Source organism: Halichoerus grypus, chromosome 3, assembly GCF_964656455.1.
Source record: "Halichoerus grypus chromosome 3, mHalGry1.hap1.1, whole genome shotgun sequence".
Taxonomy (NCBI): domain Eukaryota; kingdom Metazoa; phylum Chordata; class Mammalia; order Carnivora; family Phocidae; genus Halichoerus; species Halichoerus grypus.
This window is the reverse complement of record NC_135714.1, coordinates 59726228-59749182: the sequence shown is the minus strand read 5'-3', so window position 1 is coordinate 59749182 and position 22955 is coordinate 59726228. Positions and strand designations below refer to the sequence as shown.

Here is a 22955-nt window from a genome sequence, read left to right as displayed (position 1 = left end):
TGCTCAGCCGCCATATCAGCTCGGCTGGCTGCTGTGGCCGGGAGGGGGTGTGCTAGTGACGCTACTCTGGGCGTGGTTTTCATTCTGGGGGAAGGGTCCGTGGAGTTTGAGGGGAGGTGGAGGAGATGGCGGCCTCGGCGTGGGAAGATGGCGCCCGCGGCCAAAAGCAAGGGCGGCGGGGCTGCGAGCACTATGACAGAGGATGTCTCCTGAAGGTGACGACTTCAATGGGCTCTTCCTTTACAGGCTTCCGCCGGGCCGGGCGGGGGCGGAGTGGGCAAGGCGGTTAGGTTTGGGCTTAAGTTAGAGGCTAAGCCGTTTGTCAGGGTACCTTCTCCATCTCGAATTGGGTTCCTGCCGTGGAGAACGTTTTGGCAGGGCCACCACAGGCCCCACCTTTTCTCCTGCTTAACACTTTGTAAGCAAAGCTCTCTGCTTGGGAAGGGCCTGGGCGTGCACATCAGTCACTTTATCAATGGGTTTATTTAGTCTTTTGCTACTGTAAGTAGACTGAGGCAGCCCCGGGCCTGAGCTGGCTTTTCGCCAGGGTGACTTCCAGGTGTGTAGTGAAATAATGGAAGAGGGATAAGTAAGTGGAGAATCGGAATACGATTTCAGCTCCTGTAGTAACTTTTACAGCTTGCCGGCTTCATTTTAGAGTCAGTGAATATGCCTAAGCCTGCCAAGAAAATGTTTCTGTGAAATAGAAAGACAGCCGTGTAATTGCCATTAAATAGATTATGTGTAGGAAAGTGCCCAGTATGCATATGTTATATTTGTTGTTTACTTTGAGGAAAATTGCTAGTCAATCTAGAACTTTTAAAATTGGCACCCATTCAATTAAAGTTGCCTGATTTTTGTTGTTGTTGCTGCAAGCAGCAGTTTAAAGATTTTACTTAGAAAGTTTGAGCTTTGGCGTTCCACAGCCCTACCCCCAAATCTAGCTCTGACCCTTGATAGATCCGTGCTTTTGAGCAAGTGCTCCATTTGTAAAATAGAGGTGATAGAAGTTCCTGTTTCATTAAAAAAAAAAAAAAGAAGTATGAGGCTTGTAAGGACAATTTAGAGCCTTCTTGTAGGCCAGGCTTGGTGAACATTCCTTCAGTGCACTGGGTGAAGCTCTTTCAAAGTTAGTTGTTCACCAAGTGTTGTGTAAGCAAATCGAATGCTATCCTTCTGATTCCATTTCCGCGGATATGTACTGTTACTCTTTGAAACTTGATGACTAGAACTGAATTCAGCATGTTGGCCCTTTCCCCCAAGAAACCACATAAATATGTCTGTGTTTCATAGCGCTGAGATGCTTGACCCTGAGTATCAAATACTTTTTTGCCTTCCCCCTCCTTCTTCCTTAAATACCAGAGCCAAGTGAAGAATTTTAAGGAGGAAGTAATCAACTAAATCAAATGCTGCTGTTTGAGTAAGATAAGAACTGAAAATTGACTTTTAAATTTGGTGAGGAGGTCACTTGTGATCTTGACAAGAGAAGTTTCAGTGGAGAGATTGGGACAGAGCCTGACTGGAGTGGATTTGAGAGAGAATGAGAGTAGTGAAACTGGAAATAGCCTTCATGGACAATTCTTGGAGTTATGTTGTGAAAGAGAGCAAAAAAAAAAGTCTGTGGTTGCTGAGCGATGTGGGATCATGAGATTTTTTTTCCCTTTAAAATGGGAGGTATTGCAGCATGTTTGCATATTGGAAATGACCCAGTGAAGTGAGAACATTTTATTTATTTATTTGTCAGAGAGAGAGAGTGTGAGTGCATAAGCAGCGGGAGCTGCAGGCAGAGGGAGAAGCAGGCTCCCCGCTCAGCAAGGAGCCGGATGTGGGGCTTGATCCCAGGACCCTGGGATCATGACCTGAGCTGAAGGCAGATGCTTAACTGACTGAGCCACCCAGGCATCCCATGAAGTGATAACATTTTTTATAATGCAGGAGGGAGAGGAAAAACTGTAGGAGCATTTACTGCTCTTGAATAATCAAAGATGGGATCCAGTGCACAAGTGGAGCAGTTGCCTTAGAGAAAAACATAACAGAAGGGAAGACCAAGTATTAGGTACATTTGCAAGTAGGTTGATAGAGTTTGTGAGAAAATGTTTTCTTTGATTATTTCTATTTTTTTTTTTTAAGATTTTATTTATTTGACAGACAGCGAGAGAAGGAACACAAGCAGGGGGAGTGGGAGAGGGAGAAGCAGGCTCCCTGCTCCCGCTGAGCAGGGAGCCTGATGTGGGGCTCGATCCTAGGACCCAGGGATCTTGATCTGAGCCGAAGGCAGACGCTTAACAACTGAGCCACCCAGGCGCCCCTCTTTGATTATTTCTGTTTTAATAATCAAGATTATGAGTGGAGTGTAAGGGTGGAGGAAAAGGTTTAAAGGTTTAAAGAGAGAATATGTGAAGTAATGTGAAATAATCATCTAGATTTTAGGCCCTAGACTGTAGAAGAGTGAGGGAATCGACTAGGGAAATGAATAAAAACCCACTTTTTATTAGTGATCATGACTTAGAAGTGAGACCAGTGTGTTTTTCTTCAGCTATATCTGGATATTCCTTATATAGGAGAAAATTGGATTTAACCAGATTTGGGGTTTTGGTTAGGAGAGTATGTAGAGGAAGAGAGAAGGAAGGAACTAGAGTATGTGCAAGGGAAACATTGAAGTGAGTTGGAAAGAGGAGGTAGTGGTTAGAGAATTTCATGCTTGAAATTATGATATAAACAGGATTCAGTTCTTGTTTTAGAGCAGTGGTTCTCAAAGTGTGGTGAATGGACCCCCTTGGTGATTCCTGAGGCCCTTTTGGGGGATCCTTGGGGTCAAAACTACTTTCTGATACTAAGATGTTGTCTTTTTCAGTGTGTGCAAAAGCAGTTATTAAAACTGCTGGCATCTGACCTGTACTACACCTATAGTTTTTTTTAAAAAAAAGTCTCACTTAAGAATGTCATTGATAAAATTAAAGCAATAAAATACTAATTTTATAAAATCTCAACTCTTGAATACGTGTCTTTTTACATGTTTGATGAAATGGGATGTTTTCCCCAAGCACTTTTGCATACTAAAATTAAACGGTCATTGTGAGGAAAGTTCTTATGCAGTTGGATTGTGAACTGAACTAGTTTCTCGTATAACAGTTTTTACTTGAAATCTGATTATTCAGACTTGTGTATTTGGTGGACACTTCCTTGAAAAGTGAACTGTTGAAAAGACACTGTCATTACAAGGAAAACAATCGACAGTGGTAAATTCAAGCTTTCACATAAAAATTAGAATTTTGAGGGGTGCCTGGGTGGCTCAGTCGTTAAGCGTCTGCCTTAGGCTCAGGTCATGAACTCAGGGTCCTGGGATCGAGCCCCACATCGGGCTCCCTGCTCGACAGGGAGCTCCCCCCTGCTTGTGTTCCCTCTCTCGCTGTGTCTCTCTCTGTCAAATAAATAAAATCTTAAAAAAAAAATTAGAATTTTGAAACACTTATATAAGCCTCTGTGAGTTTAAAAGGGTCCCAGTACCTAAAGACTTTGCTGATGAGATCAGTAGTGATGTTAACAAATAGGATTTTTTTATATTGCTTGGAAAATGTGTGAACATTTGGAAGAGCTATAGAACTCAGTGAACTGATATTTTCCAAATGACTAATGTGTGGGTAAAAGATTGATTCAAAGTGCAAGATAGAGCAATGGATTTTGATGTAACAGAGGGAGAAAAGTTCACCGATACAATTTCAGAGCCCATGTTACAACTAGAGTTGTTGAGTTTTGGTGTAGTATCAGAGAAGAGTATCCATAATTCTCTGTAAAGTCTATTAAAATACTCCTCCCTTTTCCAACTATATATTTGTGGGAGTACAGAGTTTCTTCATATACTTCAACTAAAATGATTGAATACAGAATTTGAAGCAGAAATGAGAATCCAGCTATTTTGGGGGAAACTAGTTATTTTTCGTTAATATATGTCATTTACGTTAACGTAATAGGTTCGTTACTGTTATTTTTAAAAGAAGTAATATTTTTAAAAACTTAGTTTTATTTTATAGTATGGTGTCAGTAGAGATAATTCACATAATCAAAAGCTCTTTGAGATCCTCAACAATTTTTAAGAGTGTAAAGGGGTCCTGAGACCAAAACATTTGAGAACTACTGTTCTGTGGTATGACTGTGAGAATATGTGGCTGAGGAGGGTTGGAGGACAAGACCATTGGAAGAAAGAAAGAAAGTCAAGGAATTGAGAGTTCAGAGTTCAGAGTATCCATCATGATGGATGTGCAGATCACTAAGATTTAGGACAAGAGTAGTATTGGGAGAGAAAGGGTACCAGTTGAGCATTAAAATCTTTAAGGAATGAACTGTGTTGTGGTAAATCATCAGAAATTTTCAGAAATGAGTGGATCTGGAAGGTCACAGTATACTGGAAAGTACTGGGTTAACTTACTGGCTTGGAAACTTCTTGATGTACAAGTTAGGATAAGGCTAAGTTACTAAGGGTAACAGAAAAGCCAACAGTAATGTGGGTTAAAGAATTAAGAGTTTATTTTTTCCCACCTAACAATTTCAAGGTGAATTACCCAGTTTGGCGATGAGGCTGACCCACATGATCACTCCAGGGACAAATTTTTCCCATTGTATTATTTTGCCATGTTTTAGGGAATTCAGTCATCAGCTGGGTTGCTGCCATGTCCAGGTTTCGTCTGATGGAAAGGGGAAAGGGAGCGTGGAGGAGGAGGCATGCCCAGTTTCTTAATACTCAGGCCCAGGAGTGGCACTGATTTCTTCTGAACTTAGTCACAATTGAGGTAATTTTGGTAAGAACTTAGTCATTTGGCCACAGCTGAAATCAAAGAAGGCTGGGAACTGTAGTATAGCTGGGCAGTCATGTGTCCAGGAAGGAGAGAAGATTTTGGTAGTCTGCCACTCTTGAAAACAAGGACTATCTCTTCTTACACTTATTGTATCCTCTAAAATATCAAGGATATAGTTGATGATTAATAAATACGAGTGAATTAAAATATAATCTTTATTATAGTTAATGTTTAAGTGTTGAAGTAGGTAAATGAATTTATCTGGAAATGTCTCAGAAGAAGTTGCCTGCCTGCCATTTAGGCTGAGGATGAGTTTAGGGTGTTGTGGGATTAGTTCTTCTGTCTGAGGATGTCCATTTTTCATAATTCTTTAGTCTTTAAGGACTAGATTATGTTCAGCTTGATAAAGACATAGATATTGAGGGGGAATAGTTAAAATATGCTAAGAAACAGTGAAAAGTTATGTTTAGGATCAGTTTACAAACTCATCCATTGGTTGTATTCTTTGACTTTGTTCCAGAAGGAGGAGGAAGAAAATTTTTTTTTGCATTGTAAACTTGTAAACTTGTTTTTCTCTTCTTATACCTCTTTTTCCCCCTGGGCATTAGGCACCTTGCTGTGACAAACTTTATACTTGTCGGTTGTGTCATGATAACAATGAAGATCATCAGCTAGATCGCTTTAAAGTAAAGGAAGTGCAGTGCATAAACTGTGAAAAAATTCAACACGTAAGATTTTATCACATTTCTATTTTCTTTTTAAAAAATGTTTGTTAAGGTGGTTTACAAAATTTAATCGAGTATTGCAAATAAGACTTCTTTAACTCTAAGCAATATCTTTGATTTAAATGTTTAAAACCTTGTAAAAATCTGCATATATTGTAACATAAATTGTGGATATTCAAATAATAATACAAAATGTTTTGGTAAATTTATTTTTTTTTATTTTTATTTTTTTTAAAGATTTTATTTATTTATTTGAGAGAGAGCATGAGAGGGGGGAGGGTCAGAGGGAGAAGCAGACTCCCTGCTGAGCAGGGAGCCCGATGCGGGACTCGATCCCGGGACTCCAGGATCATGACCTGAGCTGAAGGCAGTCGCTTAACCAACTGAGCCACCCAGGCGCCCTGTTTTGGTAAATTTAATCTAATTTTTAATTACACGTGTCTGTTTTAGGCCCAACAGACTTGCGAAGAATGTAGCACATTGTTTGGGGAATATTATTGCAGTATATGCCATCTCTTTGACAAAGACAAGAAGCAGTATCATTGTGAAAACTGTGGAATTTGTAGGTACTGTATGTAAAATGTTCTTTTCTAATTACTTTTAATTTACCTGGGCAATAATAGTTTTTAAAATCAACTTTGTTGGGATATAATTTTATCTAATAAAATGCATTCATTTTAAGTGTCCAGTTTAGTGTGACAAATATATATAACTGTGTTACTACCAACCTGATCAAGATAAACATTTCCGTTATTCTAAAAAAAATTTTCATGCCTCTTTTGTAGTAATAATTTAATTAGCCCATCACTTATTGTGTAGCTATTTAAAATTCTAACGTTTGGATATAAAATATGCTTTTGAAGTGTTTTGTTGGCAACTGAAGTGGAAAATTAAGGTGGACTTTTCTTTTTTAAAAATTAGTTTTTAAAAAAAATTCTCAAAGTATAGGCTGATTTTGTAAAAATTGGAAAAAGAAAGAATAAAAATAACCTACAGTCCAGTCTCTCACTGATAAGCTGTTCTCGACATGCCATATATAGGAATTTTTTCTTTCTAAAAATTCTGAAGTAATAGATATATATTCAAAAGCACATATGTAACATATGTTATAAAGTATACTGATACAATAAGTCACTCAGTTTAAGAAATAGAATGTTACCAATACTGTTGAAGCTCCAAGTGTTCCACCTTAGTCTTTTCTCCTCTTTCCCATTGGAGATAACCAGTCTTGAATATTTTAAATCACTTTCTAGCTTTTATGTAGTTTGTTTTTAAGGAAGGATAACAAACATTCCAAAAGATGCAGAAATCATAAACTATCTTATGAATTTACTTAGGAAAACATTCTTTTAATCACCACCCAGATCAAAGAGTGGAATGTTTATATCAATGTGGTAGCCTCTCTTATGCCCCCTTCAAGTCAATACACTAGTCCAAAGGTAACCACTCTCCTGAACTTTTGTAAATGGGATCATATAGTATATGCTTTTTTGTGTTTTTATATATTTTGTGTTTTTATATATTTTAAGGCAATATCATTAGGTGTTTACATAGAATTGTTCTGTATTCCTTTATGATTGACCCATTTATCATTATAAAATGTCTCTTTTTATCTTTAGCAGTATTTCCTGTCTTAAGAGCTACTATATCTAGATCAGCTTTCATTTGATTAGTTTTTGCATGTGTATCCCTTTTTTTTATTCCAAACATTCTGTATACTTATATTTAAGGCATTTATCTTGTAAGTAGAATATAGTTGATTTTTTTTTAATGGAGTTTGATGAAAACTCTTGTCTTTTAATTAGCATATTTAGTGTACTTATTAATATAATTTTATAAATATACATATATAACTCTACAATGTACAATTTTCCAACTCAATCTACAATTTTAGTATTTTCTATTCCCTTAGTATTTGTCTATTTGTCCTTTTTTTCTCCTTGCTTGCCTTCTTTTGGATTAATCAGCAATTTTTCTATTTTGTTTTTATTCTCTATAAACTTGTTAGAGATACAGTCTTCTATTATTCTCTTAGCAGTTATCTTAGAAATTATAACATACATCCTTGGTTTACTAGAGTAATGTATTTATTATTTCTGGGCAGTGCAAGAACCTTAACTAAGAGGATTTACATGCAATTGTTGTCATGTTTTTTAATCTGTATATTTTAAACTCTACAGACATTGTTTTGAACAGCCAATATTCTCTTAGATTTACCCACATATTTACCATTTCTGTTGCTCTTGCCTTTCTGCATCTCCTTTGTCTTCAGGATTATTTTCCTTCAGTTTCAAGAATTCTTTCCATTAAGAAGATGGCAGGAGGGGAAGAATGAAGGGGGGAAATTGGAGGGGGAGACGAACCATGAGAGACTATGGACTCTGAAAAACAAACTGAGGGTTCTAGATGGGAGGAGAGTGGGGGGTTGGGTTAGCCTGGTGATGGGTATTAAAGAGGGCACGTTTTGCATGGAGCACTGGGTGTTATGCACAAACAATCATGGAACACTACATCAAAAACTAATGATGTAATGTATGGTGATTAACATAACATAATTAAAGTTATTTTCATTATTTTAGTGAGGCTCTGCTGGTGACAAATTCTGTCAGTTTTTTGTCTCTTGAAAATGTCTTCATTTGCCTTCATTTTTAAGATTTTTATCTTTGTTAGGTATAGAAATACTTTTAGCATTTTAAAGATACTCTAGTGCCATGGTTTCTGTTTTAGAGTCACCTAACAGGATTATTATTGCTTCTTTGAAGATATTCTGTCTTTTATCCCTCTCGATGTTTTCAAGTCATTGGTTTTTAGCAGTTTTTCCATGATGTGTACAGGTTTGTGAAATACTTACCCAGCTTGCAGTTTGTAGAATTTCTTGAATCCGTGGCTTGATGTTTTCTGTCAGTTTTGAAATATTCTTGGCCAGTATCTCTTCAGACAGTATTTCTGCCCCCTGCTTTTGCCTCTTCTGAGACTTTAGGTATAGACCTTTTCACTGTGTCCCATATGTCTCTTTTTTTTTCTGTATTTATCTTCCCCCCCACCCCTTCATGCTTAAATTGCGTAGTTCCTACTGATTTATCTTCCAGGTCTCTCGTACTGTGTTGAATCTTCTATTTAATCTATTGAGTTTTTCATTTTAGGTTTTTTTTTTTTTTTCTTAAAATTATAGAGTTTACATTTAATCCTCCCCCACTCTCTGTACCTTCCATTTTTTAGGTGAAATTCTTCACCTTTTTTTTTTTTCTTTCAACATATTAATCACTGGTAATTTAAAGGCAGTGTCTGAGAAATCCACTATCTTGATTATCTGTGGGTCAGTTCTGATTTCTGTATTTTTTTTCCTTTGGTGTTTGGTTCTTTAGTCTTGCCTTTTGGCATGCTTCATATTTTTTTTTAGTTGGTTGTTGGACAAAATTGTATAAGCTCTGGATGCTAATTTTTTCCAAAGAGATTTTCTTTTGGCAAGCAGTTAATTAGAGACAGATCCCATTGATCCAATTAAAGATTGAGATGATTAGAGGCCAAGTTTCATTTATTAAGTCCTGTTCTATTTTGTTTTCCCTAACACTCAGGCTCCTAGCACATGGTTCCTCAGGGGGCTTGACTTAAAGCCAGGGGTGTTTACCAGGGCATCTCTTGTGGTGGGACCTGGCCTTCAGTTTTTTGCCTCCCTAGCAGAGAAATTGCCAGAGGGTTTACTTGGTTTCCTATCCTCTTACCTACTGCTTACTGCTTAGCTTCTTAGCTTCTAATAGAATAGTGTAGGGACTGCAAGTTCCCTAAGGAGGAAGAAGCAGGGAATGTTGGCTTTGCCTCAGGGTATTTCCCTTCTCTCTGGGGTATTGACCCTTTAAGCCCTTAGTTGTTCTTTACTGCTATTAAATAGCTTGTTTGTTTTTTTTGAATCTAGCCTCTGTAGTTGTCAGTGGGAGCTTTGGTCCTATACAAGCTACTTTATCTTTGTGGAGTGGAAGTTTACAATACATGTTTAGGTTTGCTTATTTTTAAACTCATGTTCTATATATTTGTCTATTTTTTTTTAACGGAACTTCGTTTCTAGGGTTCATCCTATTTGATTCATGAGCTCCAATTCATTTTCACTGTTATATTGAGTTATTTTGTATGTCAGATCTGCACACAGTTTTTAATTACCACTATTATAACAAAGGAATCAATACATTTTATGTTTAATTTATTGACTTTCAAGTTGTTGAGACTGCAGAATAGACATTTCATCTTACCCTGTATATATTAAGCTTCATGAAATTAAGATGTTTTCAAATTTTAAATTCCTCTACCTGGTAAATATTAAGCTTCGTGAGATCAAGGTATTTTCAAACTTTAAATTTGTATACCTGGGAGTGCCATGTATACAGTAGGTACTTAGTAATGTGTAGGTTGTGTATCTTTAGCACAATGTTTTTGGTGTTATGATTTCTGTTTGTATATGAAGAAAATTTGTCATCAACATTTAACGTCTATTTTTAAATCCTTTTACAAATAACAATATTTTTTATTATTTATATAATTTATATATTTATTGTGAATGACAGAAGAATAAAGGCAGTGAAAAACAACTTCATTAGAAATTTTAATAAGAATTTAAATGTTGCAAATCTAAATTTTGATTCCATATTTTTCTAGTTCTAAAGGGATATGTACGACATTTGACAATATCCTTTGAATGTCTGGCACATGTCCATCTTGTTAATAACTGATTCCAGGTTTTAGATACAATTCTAGTAGGTTCTAGCTTGTAATTAATTTACAGTCCTGTAAATTTATTCAGTTCCTGCACTCATACCATCAAAATATAATATTGATTCCAGATCTCAAATACATCACTAATAGATTCTGGCTTATCATTACTTCTGTCTATGCATTGTCAAATTCAATGTTTTTGAAACCTTTAGAGCTCATAATTGTATTTAAAGGTGACTTTTTAGTTTCAATATAACAAAATATTTTTTATTTTTAGATTTATAAACACCTTATTTAGGATGATCAATCCTGTAAATTTTTTCAATTTTTACATCATCTGTTTTCTTTAAGATACTTTTTTTTTTTTTAAGATTTTTATTTATTTGAGAGGGAGAGTGAGCAAGAGAGAGAACACAAGTGGGAGGAGGGGCAAAGGGAGAGGGAGAAGCAGATTCCTTGCTGAGCTGGGAGCCCGATGAGGGGCTTGATCCCAGGACCCCGGTACCATGACCTGAGCTGAAGGCAGGCGCTTAATGGACTGAGCCACCCACATGCCCCTCTTCCACATACTTTATACACATACTTCCCTTTCAACATTTCTCCATTTAGGAGTCATACCAAGTAAATTTTGGTGTATAAACAACATAAAAGATGGAAGAATGCTGTTAGATCCTTTGAGCAAAATGGGATGGTCTGGTTTCATGTAACAAAATACTGTGAATTGAAGTCCCTCCTATTAAATAACTAGGTGAGGAATCCATTTTTTTTTTCCTTAGAAATACATTGTTCAGGGGCACCTGGGTGGCTCAGTTGGTTGAACATCCAACTCTTGATTTTGGCTCAGGTCATGATCTCAGGGTCAGGAGATCGAGTCCTGCGTCAGGCTCCATGCTCAGCGGGAGTCTGCTGGATATTCTCTCTCTCCCTCTCCCTCTGCACCTCCCCCCACACTCGCTTGCTCTCTCGCTCTCTCTCAAATAAAAATAAGTAAATCTTAAAAAAAATACATTGTTCATTCATTTTCTTGTGGGGTCATTCATCTAGGGTATGTGTTATAGACAGATGATTATGATCACTTCAGGTAGGTATTTTAGGTGGCGTTATGTCTGTTGTCATTGTTCAAAAATCTTTGGAATGTCTTTTTACAGTTCTTCAGAGTGCCTATGGCACACTGAAAATTCACTCCCCTTGGGGATTTTCAGAGGTATTCATTTTTATTTTTTTAAAACTTGCTAAAAGATGTTGGGAGTAGGGGTGCCTGGGTGGCTCAGTCGGTTAAGCATCCAGCTCTTTTTTTTTTTTTTTTTAAGATTTTATTTATTTGACAGCGAGGGAGCACAAGCAGGGGGAGCAGTAGAGGGAGAGGGAGAAGCAGGCTCCCTGCCAAGCAGGGAGCCCGATGTGGGGCTCGATTTCAGGACCCTGGGATCATGACCTGAGCCGAAGGCGGACGCTCAACCATCTGAGCCACCCAGGCGCCCCAGGCATCCACCTCTGGATTTCAGCTCAGGGCTGTGAGATCAAGCCTTGAGTCAGTCTCCATGCTGGGTGTGGAGCTGTCTTAAGATTCTCTCTCTCCCTCTGCCACTCTCCAGTTCCCCCTCCCACTCCAAAAAAGAAAAAGATATTGGGAGCAAAATCTTTTATTAAATAAGATTGGCAAATACTGTGTTTAGTCAGAGATGACATGGCCAGGGGCGCCTGGGTGGCTCAGTCGGTTAAGCGGCTGCCTTTGGCTCAGGTCATGATCCTGGGGTCTTGGGATCGAGCCCCACATCCGGCTTCCTGCTCAGCAGAGAGCCTGCTTCTCCCTTTCCCTCTGCCTGCCACTCTGCCTACTTGTGTTCTCTCTCTCTCTGTCAAATAAATAAAATCTTAAAAAAAAAAAAAAGAAATGACATGGCCATCAGATAATGACAATTTTTTTAAACAATAAAAATATCAAAAGAGTTAAAGTTAAAAAATGTTTTTGCAATAGCAGTGTTGTTGGAAACTCTTTACCCTGTCATGATGACATTTTAAAAAATCTCATGTCATTTGAATGCATGAATTATTATATTTTTGCTAAAATATCAGTCTTCTTATTTTGTAGTTGAACCTTCTTTGATACTCTTTTACAGTGAGCCCTTTTTTGGATATTAAAGACAGGTTTTTTGTCTTAAGTATATTATGAAACTTAGTTATTGCTTTTAGTCCATTAAACATCTGCAAGGTAAAGGTAATCAGATTTCTCCTACTGGTGCTTGGTACTTAAAACACCTCTAAGCTTGACTCTGGTCTCTGGGCTTGAAAATTGTTATCTTTAGGCAATAATCACTATAAGGAAATCAGTGCTTCTTAACAGAGTTTAGTAGTATGTTATTCCTGATTTTATATTTTAAAATAGCTCCATGATAGATAATCTTTTGACTATGGCAGTAAGTCTCTCCAAGTGTGATGTGCCCTAAAGATAGGATTTCAGTTTTTCTTTAATTAGAGGCAGACAGTGTTCAGGCAGACACTGAATTTTTGGCAGTGGGTGTATATATCCTTACTGAAATGTACTGGAATGAGCTTTTTTCTTTTTTTTTAAATGGGGAAATACAATTTCTTATTGTTATAAAATAAGCACCAGGATACTTATGAGAGTATGCTATGGCAGATGTGGTTTTGGTGTTCTGATTTCTGATCTTAAAAAATGTTTCAGCCCTTTGTATAATTCCATTTTTAGATTATCCCAAGGAAGTTGAGATATGTACCAAGAATTGTGTGTAGAATATATCGTGTTATGTCTTGTACCGATAGAACAAAAATATAATAATGAAAAATGAGAACCAGCCTGTATCTTGGAAGATTGTTAAATTTACAAACCCATATTAAAAGTAAGTTCTTAAATAATATTTGGGAATCGAGAGAATGATTGGTACAAAATGTCTGTCAGGATATCATACATACCAAAATAGTAGCAGTAGTTACCCATGAGTGGTGGGATCATGATTAAATTTGGTATTTGTTGGTATATTTGTTGGTTCATGTTCTTCTGGGTTTTACACATTTTTTTTTTTTAAAGGTCTTATTTGAGAGGGAGAGAGAGAGCGTGCATGCTGCACGAGTGGTGGGGAGGGAGAAGCAGACTCTTCTCTGAGCAGGGAGCCCCATGTGGGGCTTGATCCCAGGATTCTGGGATCATCGCCTGAGCTGAAGGCAGACACTTAACTGAGTCACCCTGGTGCCCTGGTTTTACACATTTTAAATAATGAATGAGTATTACTTTTAAAATTGAAAAAGTTATATAAATTTGTAACTACAGTGGGGAAATAAAACATCTGATAAAATGATACTTTAAGGGAAGGATGTGTTTTCACATTTCTGCAGGTTATTAAATAAGCATCAGACAAATCTTTGTTATGTATTGAGCACGACTGGATAGAAGGCATGATTCTGGTTCTTAAATTTATATTCTGTTTGTGAAAGAATAGGCTTAATAAGCAGTCATTACTATAGTGTTTGTCAGATTATATGGATTAGAGTGGTCTTAATTTGAGGAAAGTTTGAGTAAAGTTTTAACAGAGATAGGCCAAGGCTGAATAGATCAGAATGGTCCCGGGTGTAAATAAATAACCAAGCCTGAGAGAAGGCAGTAAAAGAACGGAGTGAGGGACAGTGGAGGTGGAGGTAGAGACTGGAATTGAGGATGGAAGTAAAGAGGATGTATTATATAGAGTAGTGAATTTTAAACTGAAGCGGATCTAGTGAGTCCTGCCACCATTAAAAAAATACTAAAAAATAGATAAATACATGGTAAGGATAAGTATTGTTCCGTGGAACTTTTATTAGCATTTTGAGTATGTGTATATATGTGTGAGAGGGGAAGGGAGAACTGGGTTAGGATGTAAAAGGATTTACTGTGTGTTGGGGTGAAGTTTGAGAGCTGCAGAGCCTGCCAGATCACCTCTAACTGTGACTTCCAAGTACTGATGCCAAATTGACTGATTTGTTTAAACAGCATCTCCTGCTAATGAATCGTTCTAGCTTTTGTATGTTAGAAACATCTTCATTTTGCTTTCATTTTTGAAAGATATTTTGTTGGATACAGAATTCTAAGCTGACAGTTTTTTCTTTCAATACTTTAAAGATGTTCCGCTACTGTATTCTGTACAATATATTATGCATTGTTTGCAGTAAGGAGTCTGGTGTCATCCTTATCTTTGTTCCTCCGTACAGACCTTTTTTTTTTTTCTGGCTGCTTTTAAGATTTTATCTTTGGTTTTGAGCAGTTTGATTATGATGTTCCATGATAGGGTTTTTTTCATATTGCTTGTGTTTAGGGTTTGTTGAGCTTTCCTTTTTAAGGGCACGACACAAAAATTTCACTATCTCTTTTGTTCACAACTTCCAGAGAAGTTGCAAATAGTCTTTATTCAGGACACCCTTGTGCCTAGCTAAGTGTTTTGTTGTGGTGAAAGAAAGGAATAATAAAAATTTGGGAACAACTAGCTATCTTATCTTTATCATGCATAATACATTTGAAATGGATGAAAGAAAAATATAAAAATTAAAAATCATAAGTCTTAGAGGTATACATATATTTATAACCTATAGGTTTCAAAAGTCTTTCCTAAACAAGAGGCAGAAGCATAAGCCATAAAGGAAAATATCAATGGCTTTTAGTACATAGGAATTAAAATGGCTGTATGACAAAATATATAAATCAAGAAAGATGTGACATACCAGGATATGGTAAATATACAAATGGAAAAGATTAATATTCAGGATATATAAACAGTTGTTTTAAAATGGTAAAAGATACCCTAGAGTGAACAGAGCATACATGAACAATCCACAGTAGAAATCCATATAGTTCATAAACATTAAAATATATTTCCTGTCTCATAACCTGAGAAATGCAAATTAAAATGACGCCTTTTATTTGTCTATCATCTAGGTAACCAGTGTTCACTGTGGTGTGGGGAACATAGGTGTTGTCACAGATTGTTAGTGGGAGCATAATTTAGTATTGTCTTTTTGGAGGTCAGTTTGTCAGTATCAAAACCAGTGATGTGTAATACCCTCTGATCCCATAGTTTCAGTTTTAGGCATCTTACAAAAATTATCAACAGATGGGCTAAGTGATGTCTGTATAAGCATATTGATTGATTGATTTTGTTTTTATTTGTCAGAGAGAGAGAGTGCGCACAAGCAGGGGCAGAGGGAGAGGGAGAAGCAGGCTCCCCGCTGAGCAGGGAGCCCTGTGTGGGGCTCGATCCCAGGACCCTGGGATCATGACCTGAGCTGAAGGCAGACACTTAACGACTGAGCCACCCAGGTGTCCCTGTATAAGCATATTTATTTTATATCATTGTATTAACTCAAGGTAGTAAATTATATATGGGAATACTTTTAAAAATTATGATCTGTCCATACCATGTAATATTATGTAATTATGAAGAGGAATGAAGTGTGGTTCTATATAGACAGAATAATCTTCAGGATATGTTGTTCAGTGAAAAAAAGTCACAGAACAGGATATATAGAAAGAATCCATTTATGTAAAAAATAAAACCCAAAAGGTGTGTATGTGTTGTGTATATACTTTTATAGAAAAAACGTGGATAGATACCATTCTGTTCATAGTGCTTACATTTGGGGAGTGACATTGGGGAGGTGGGGGTTTACCCCATGTTAGTCATTGTGATTTGAACTAACTTTACGGTGAAACTAAACTTAACATAAAAATGAGTAAATTGCCATTGTAGTAAAAATGAACCTAATTTTTTGGCTTTCACATATATTTTTAGGATTGGTCCAAAGGAAGACTTTTTCCATTGTTTGAAATGTAACTTATGCCTAGCTATGAATCTCCAAGGAAAGCACAAGGTATATAATTAAGTTTGCATAATTTAAGAAGTATTAATATTGTGTTTGAAAACCAGATTAAATCATAATATGTTTGGAAGCATGCTAATTTTCAGATATTACCAAGTACAACTATGTTACTTTTTATTTTTGAGCATTATTAAGTAGGTGTTCTAAGACCTATGCCTTAGAATATCTGATCTACAATTTTTTCTTCTGTATAGTGTATATGAACACTTTTTTTTTTTTTTTAAGATTTAAAGAGCACACAAGCAGGGGGAGGGGTAAAAGGAGGGGGAAGAATTTCAAGTAGACTCTATGCTGAGCACAGGGCTTGACATGGGGCTCGATGCGGGGCTTGATGCCAGGACCCTGAGATCATGACCTGAGCCGAAATCAAGAGTTGGCTGCTTAATTGACTGAGCCACCCAGGTGCCCCATAGGGTGTAAGAATCCTTATATCAGTTATTAGCATAATGTTGACAACTTCTAAGTAAGTTTATGGATTCATTTCATTGGTACTGGTTTTAAGAATAACTAAAAATGAGGGGTGCCTGGGTGGCTCAGTCAGTTAAGCATCTGCCTTTGGCTCAGGTCATGATCCCAGGATCCTGGGATCGAGCCCCGCATGGGGCTCCTTGCTCATTGGGGAGCCTGCTTCTCCCTCTCCTGCCACTCCCCCTGCTTGTGCTCTCTCACTCTCTGTCAAATAAATAAATAAGAAATCATAAAAAAAAAGAATAACTAAAATAGCATAATAAAGAAGCAATAGCAATGTAACAGCACTTCAAGAAAATTCAGAAAATATTTTTATATTTCCTTTCATAGTTAGAAATATTTTAAATTTTGGATCTATTAATTATAACATGATACCAGGCCCTTTAAAATTATTTTTCATTATTTAGAAAAAATCTAAAAAACATCAGAGATTAGAGAGAGTAATGAGGATTTTTTTCCTCATTCCTTTAATTTAAAAAATTAAATTTTTTATTTTGATTTGATATAGGTAACATTAATGAGGATTTTTAAATAGATGCTGGCCTAAAATAGTCAAGTGTTAAGAGAAATTGAATAATGAGCATTTGGGATATGGTGACAAGGTAGAAGGGAAAAAGAATGGGGCTGAGTAAAGATGATTCTTAAGGTTTTTAGCCCTTGCTTTAAGTACTTGATTAATGGATGGTGAATTTGCTGGAATTAAAAGATTGAGTTTGGTTTTATAGACTTGAGTTTGGGGGGTGATAGCTGTGTGGTCTTTCAAAAACTATATGCACATTTTCTCTTATGGTATCTTTGTCAGTTATTTTTTTATTGTCTGTATTTTAGTAAATTGTCCTATCATATACTCAGGTGCTCACTTAAAAAACCTGGGCATCATTTATAGCTTGGTGCTTCCCCTTACCTTCCCGCATTTAATCACCCTGTCTTATCAAGTTAAGAGCTCTGGCACTGGAGGCAGCCTATTGGAGCTCAAATGCAGTTCTACTGCATTTGAAGTTATTGAGCTTCTCTAGGCCTCAAATACCTCATCTGTAAAATGGGGTAATAATTGTCCCTGCATTTATAGTTTGGGACTTGATTGAGCTAATGCAGGTAATGTACTTAATATATGGCATGTAGTAAACTTCAGTAACATGAACCGTTATCATTGTCGATATCCTTAAGTAGCTTTGGAACAAAACACATATAAGCTGAAAAGATTCCAAACGTTATTACCTCTGCATCTTTGGTAAATCTTGATTCACTGATTTTCCTTACTTGTAAAATGAAGATAATTTCTTGAGTAATTTCATTGTTTCAGGTAATATGAAAAGCCTGAAATAGTTGTGTGAGTTAACTGTTCAGTTCCTATCTGACATATAAGAGACATGTGTTAATGTTAATTATTATCTTTAGTAAGTTAGCATCATTGTTTTCGTTATCATTGGTTTTTATTAATATGTACTGTCATTTCCATCTAGTTAAGCTTTTAGTAACTTGAGTTTCTCTTTTAAACAGTGTATTGAAAATGTTTCCCGGCAGAATTGTCCCATATGTTTGGAGGTAAGCTTAAAATGTTATTTGCTTTGGAAATATTCCCTCTCTCTCTCTCTTTTTTTTTTTTAAATTACATTCCATTTATTCTCCAGAAAACCTGAGGACATCTAAAGAGAGAGAAATAATATTTTCTTAGCAAAAGTCATGTTGAAATTGCAATAAAGGGGTGCCTGGCTGGCTCAGTCTGTGGAGATGCAAGTCTTGATATCAGGGTCGTGAGTTTAAGCCCCATGTTGGGCGTGGAGCCTACTTAAAAAATTAAAATAAATTCGGGAGTAGCAAATTTGTGAGGCCTTACTAACTTAAAACATATTCCATCTTTTAAGATTAAATTTTTTAAAAATTTAAATTCAATTAATTAACATATAATGTATTATTTGTTTCAGGGGTACAGGTCTGTGATTCATCTTGTATAATACCCAGTGCTCATTAAATCACATACCCTCCCCAATGTCCATTACCCAGTTACCCCGTCCCTCCACCCTTCTCCCCTCCAGTTTGTTTCCTGTGATTGAAGAGTCTCTTATGGTTTGTCTCCCTCTCTGGTTTCGTCTTGTTTCATTTTTTCTTCTCTTCGCCTATGATCCTCTGCCTTGTTTCTCAAATTCCACATATCAGTGAGATCATATGATAATTGTCTTTCTCTGATTGACTTATTTCACTTAGCATAATACCCTCTAGTTCCATCCACATCGTTGCAAATGGCAAGATTTCATTTTTTTGGAAATATTCCCTCTTGAATTTAAAGTACTTGGATGTTTATATTGTCTTCATGCAAACACTAACATTTATTTCCTTTATAGGACATTCACACATCCCGTGTTGTTGCTCATGTCTTGCCATGTGGACATCTTTTACATAGGTAAAGTAATTCTTTTTTCCTCAGAAGTGTTTGAAAATAGTGCAGATGCTTTTTGCTTTACTAAAATAGTGTCATATATTTTTTTCAGAACGTGTTATGAAGAAATGTTGAAAGAGTGAGTGTTTGATGGGATTTTTAGAAGTTATAATTGTAAGATGTCTGATTTTTTTTTTTTTTGGCGCGGGGATGTGGAAGTGGGCTAACATTGCTGATACATCTTATTGGCATGGCAGATATTTATCTTGAGATGGGTAGGGTAAATGAATAGTGTTAAATTGGGCAAAGTGTCTTGTGGATATAGGACTGCATCTTTGTCCCCATGCTTATATTATGCCTTATTTCATCCCACAACTCACAAGAGCTACCTCTTCTTCTCTGGCTGTGCTTACCAGGGGCGCAGGCGCTGCCAAAGGCAATCCGTAGCGCTGTAAAGATGCTGAGGCATGTTGCTCAAAATTCTCTTAAAGCATTACATTGGCCCAGGATAATCATCTGCAAAGAAAGCTGGTAACAAGATTATCTAAAGCAGAGACTTTATTGTGGGGGAAGGATGTTAAAATGAAATGAAAATAGGAGAGAAGAGACTGTGTAAATGTATTTTGGTCCTGCAAATTCGTAAGCAGAACTTTTAATTTAAGAGCCAGATAGAAGGGAATTCTTCAGAATTTTTAGAAAGAAAATGATACAATCTGAATTGCCTGAATATATTAAGAAATTGAGGTTATTTAGCTAAAAAAAGGAGCTGAACAGGTGTTTTTTTTTAATTAATTTTATTTTATTATGTTAGTCACCATACATTATGTCATTAGTTTTTGATGTAGTGTTCCATGATGAACAGGTTTTTAAAATATATTAAATATAGGGGTGCCTGGCTCACTCAGTTGGAAGAACATGTGACTCTTGGTCTTGGGTTGTGAGTTTGAGCCCCATGTTGGGTGTGAGATTACTTAAAATAAAAAACTTCATATAAGGGGCGCCTGGGTGGCTCAGTCGTTAAGCGTCTGCCTTCAGCTCAGGTCATGATCCCAGGGTCCCGGGATCGAGTCCCACATTGGGCTCCCGGCTTGCCGGAAAGCCTGCTTCTCCCTCTCCCACTTCCCCTGCTTGTGTTCCTGCTCTTGCTCTCTCTCTCTCTGTCAAATAAATAAATAAAATCTTTAAAGAAAAACTTCATATAAAAAATATATTAAATATATTCTACAAAGAATACGAATTCCTTCCCACTTTAGAGAACTGAGGAAAAAGAAGGTGTAAAAAATACCATAGGTTACAGGATTTAATTAGAAACTTATAGTGTAAAAGTTCCCAGGTTCGTAACAGGTCATCTTGAAATACAGAATAATGCTCTGTTTTGGATGGTTTATGTGCCAGTTAGCATGCATCATCTTGTATACCTGAGTTGATATACTCCTTGTTTAATGTTTGGAAAATAACCTTTCTATCTCTTCTAGAGGCTACAGATGTCCATTATGTATGCACTCTGCTCTAGATATGACTCGGTACTGGAGACAGCTGGATGATGAGGTAGCACAGACTCCTATGCCATCAGAGTATCAGAACATGACTGTGGATGTGAGTATAATTCGTGCTTAGAACTTTTTAGGTTCCTGGTTGATGTTCTTGTTTATTTTTGCCTTTTTGCTCAAATCTGTCTAAAAATTACTGCTTTGGCATAGACACCAATGTGATGATTAATGGAAAGGACCAAAAATTGATTTTAGTTACTTTGAATTCAGGAGCAGACCAAAAAAATACTAAGAATACCTTTATGCAATTCTTCCCAACACTAGATGGCAGGCAAAAACTTTATTCTGAATTATTTACACCTTTCTCGTCAGAGCCAGTCAGTAATGTAACTGAGTGGAGGTGAATTACTGGTTTGATGTTTTATTTTAATTATGTTTTATTTGTAATTATTTTAAATTTTATTTCAGGCATACGTATTTGTTGATTAAAAAAACATTTGTTTTTTTAATGTTCATTACCCTTTTTATTCATGTGGATAATTGAATTGCTAGTAAGGTCAATGAAGGATCACTTTTAGAATACTAATTGATAATTATGTGATGTTTTACTATGGGCTTCAGTGTGCTATGTTCCATGTAGATAATTTTTTCAAATAACAGCTTTATTGAGATAAAATTTATATGCCATGTTAACTTGTCCTTTTAAAGTGTACAATTTAGTGCTATTTAGTATATTCTTGGAGTTGTGCAGACATCACCACCGTCAATTTTAGGATATTTTTATTGGCCCCAAAAGAAATCCCATACCCATTAGCAGCCATTCCCCAATTCCCTAGCTCTAGGCAATCACTAATCTTTCTACATTCAGATTGTATTCTTAATTTTCCAGATTATAATTTTGAGCAAATTTGGAAGTTTTCTATTTATTATGGGTATGACTTCTCAAGCTAATGCTTTTCTCACATAGTAATGCATTGATTTATTTTCAGGTTAACCCCTTTTTTATTTTTCGGGACCTCAGTACTAGAAGAGATTAATTCCCAAGTGACGTCTTATTGTCATTTTGGGGATATGCCAAAAGCTTCTTTTTATTAAATTAGGAACTACTGTTTTGGACTTTGATTCATTCCTGAGGCATTAAGAACTTAGTATATTAAACTTAAAGAATAAGCAAAAATATTAAAATTATGTAAAGATTTGTTTTATTAACTAAGATAATTTGCAGGTGTCAAGGAAAAATAAATCATGTATGTTATTTTGAATTCTAAGTATAGGTGTCAATCAGATTATGCCTATGTTAGATTTTATGCTCAGTACTATTTATACTATTTGGGAACAGTTTTAAAATAAGACTTCTTGACTCAAATCTACACTTTCATCTTCTAAATTCAAAGTTACCTTAATAGTCTCTGAGAGTTTTCAGAAAAGGCATTTCTATTTAGGGAAATGTTTAGATTTAGCTATATGTGTTTCAGTTCTTCGATATGATTTTTGAGGAATTGTTTTGAGCAGACAATGCCATTTTCCATCTATAAGGTTTAATATACTTAATTTGAATTCATCTCTTCACTTTTCAGATTCTCTGCAATGATTGCAATGGGAGATCTACAGTCCAGTTCCATATATTAGGCATGAAATGTAATATTTGTGAATCCTACAATACTGCTCAAGCTGGAGGATGTAGAATTTCACTAGATCAGCAATGACCAGTGTATACTACACTGGAAAACAGCATCTTCTGATCTAGAAAAAGGCTATCTTTAGTATTCTGTTGTCATAATGTGTCCGAAACTATGCATTAGAGTTGATGTGTTTTGTACTAGTGTCACAGCATAAAATCATATTACATGTACTTAAGGATTCAGGGTCTCTTTATAGAATTATCATAGCTTTATATTGGACGAAAGCCACTGTGCTTGTGTTTTGATTGGAAATTGCTTTAGTGTCAGTTGTTTGGAAGCCAATGATGTTTGCCACTGAAATTCACATCCATAGAAGTATATTGTACTTCCATGGGACTTTGCTTTAAGTGACACTATGCACGAAGAGTTCATTTCTAGTTCTTGATAGAACTGCACTTATTTCTCAGTATTATTCTTGACTTTTTAAGGGCTGTGCTATAATGAGAATATGTTCTGTCTTACTGTTGAAATCTTACTACACATACTTTAGAATTTTCTAAGACAGTCCTTTGGATCCTGTAAATGTGAATTTTGATGTAATAACTGTTAATAAAATTATATTGAAACAGTGTTTTATGGGAAGTTTTTTTCAGGGTTATCTATTTTTGGCTCAACTTGGGCAATATAGTCATATGTATTTCTCTATAAATACAAATAAGCATGCATGTATATGTGTGCATATATATTTCTATAGAACACCTTTTTTTTTTTTCTTTTGAAGTATTCTTCCGTTAGGGTAGTTGGGGAAAAAAAATAATAGAACTCTTCCAAGCCTTAAGAAAAACAACACTGAAAATAATTTTGGTTTGGTTTCCCAAAGTTATTTCTTCAAGGAATAATTCATTCATTTG

General features: G+C 36.1%; 1 protein-coding gene across 5 annotated transcripts; it reads left to right on the top strand.

Annotated features, from left to right (window-relative positions):
* The first annotated feature begins 7 nt into the window (after window positions 1–7).
* Window positions 8–22675, top strand: RCHY1 (ring finger and CHY zinc finger domain containing 1). 5 transcript variants are annotated; one of them, XM_036109349.2, is made up of 9 exons: window positions 11–215; window positions 5402–5521; window positions 5969–6084; window positions 16000–16078; window positions 18056–18100; window positions 18898–18956; window positions 19045–19071; window positions 20408–20528; window positions 22000–22675. In XM_036109349.2, exons 1-9 carry the CDS (start codon window positions 126–128, stop codon window positions 22126–22128), a joined length of 786 nt encoding a protein of 261 aa, XP_035965242.1. In that variant the 5' UTR covers window positions 11–125; the 3' UTR covers window positions 22129–22675. The 5 variants fall into 5 exon arrangements, with proteins under 5 accessions (XP_077924897.1, XP_035965242.1, XP_035965245.1 ...); XM_078068771.1 differs by lacking the exon at window positions 5402–5521 and having other exon boundaries at window positions 8–215; XM_036109352.2 differs by lacking the exons at window positions 5402–5521; window positions 5969–6084 and having other exon boundaries at window positions 78–215.
* Window positions 22676–22955: the final 280 nt, after the last annotated feature.

Bases quoted from the DNA above. Each gene is read 5' to 3' on its own strand.
- RCHY1 (XM_036109349.2), top strand. From the start codon at position 126: ATGGCGGCCTCGGCGTGGGAAGATGGCGCCCGCGGCCAAAAGCAAGGG. The intron at 6,085-15,999 runs GTACTGTATGTA...ATATATTTTTAG, and splicing joins GAAAACTGTGGAATTTGTAG to GATTGGTCCAAAGGAAGACT. The intron at 19,072-20,407 runs GTGAGTGTTTGA...TATCTCTTCTAG, and splicing joins TATGAAGAAATGTTGAAAGA to AGGCTACAGATGTCCATTAT.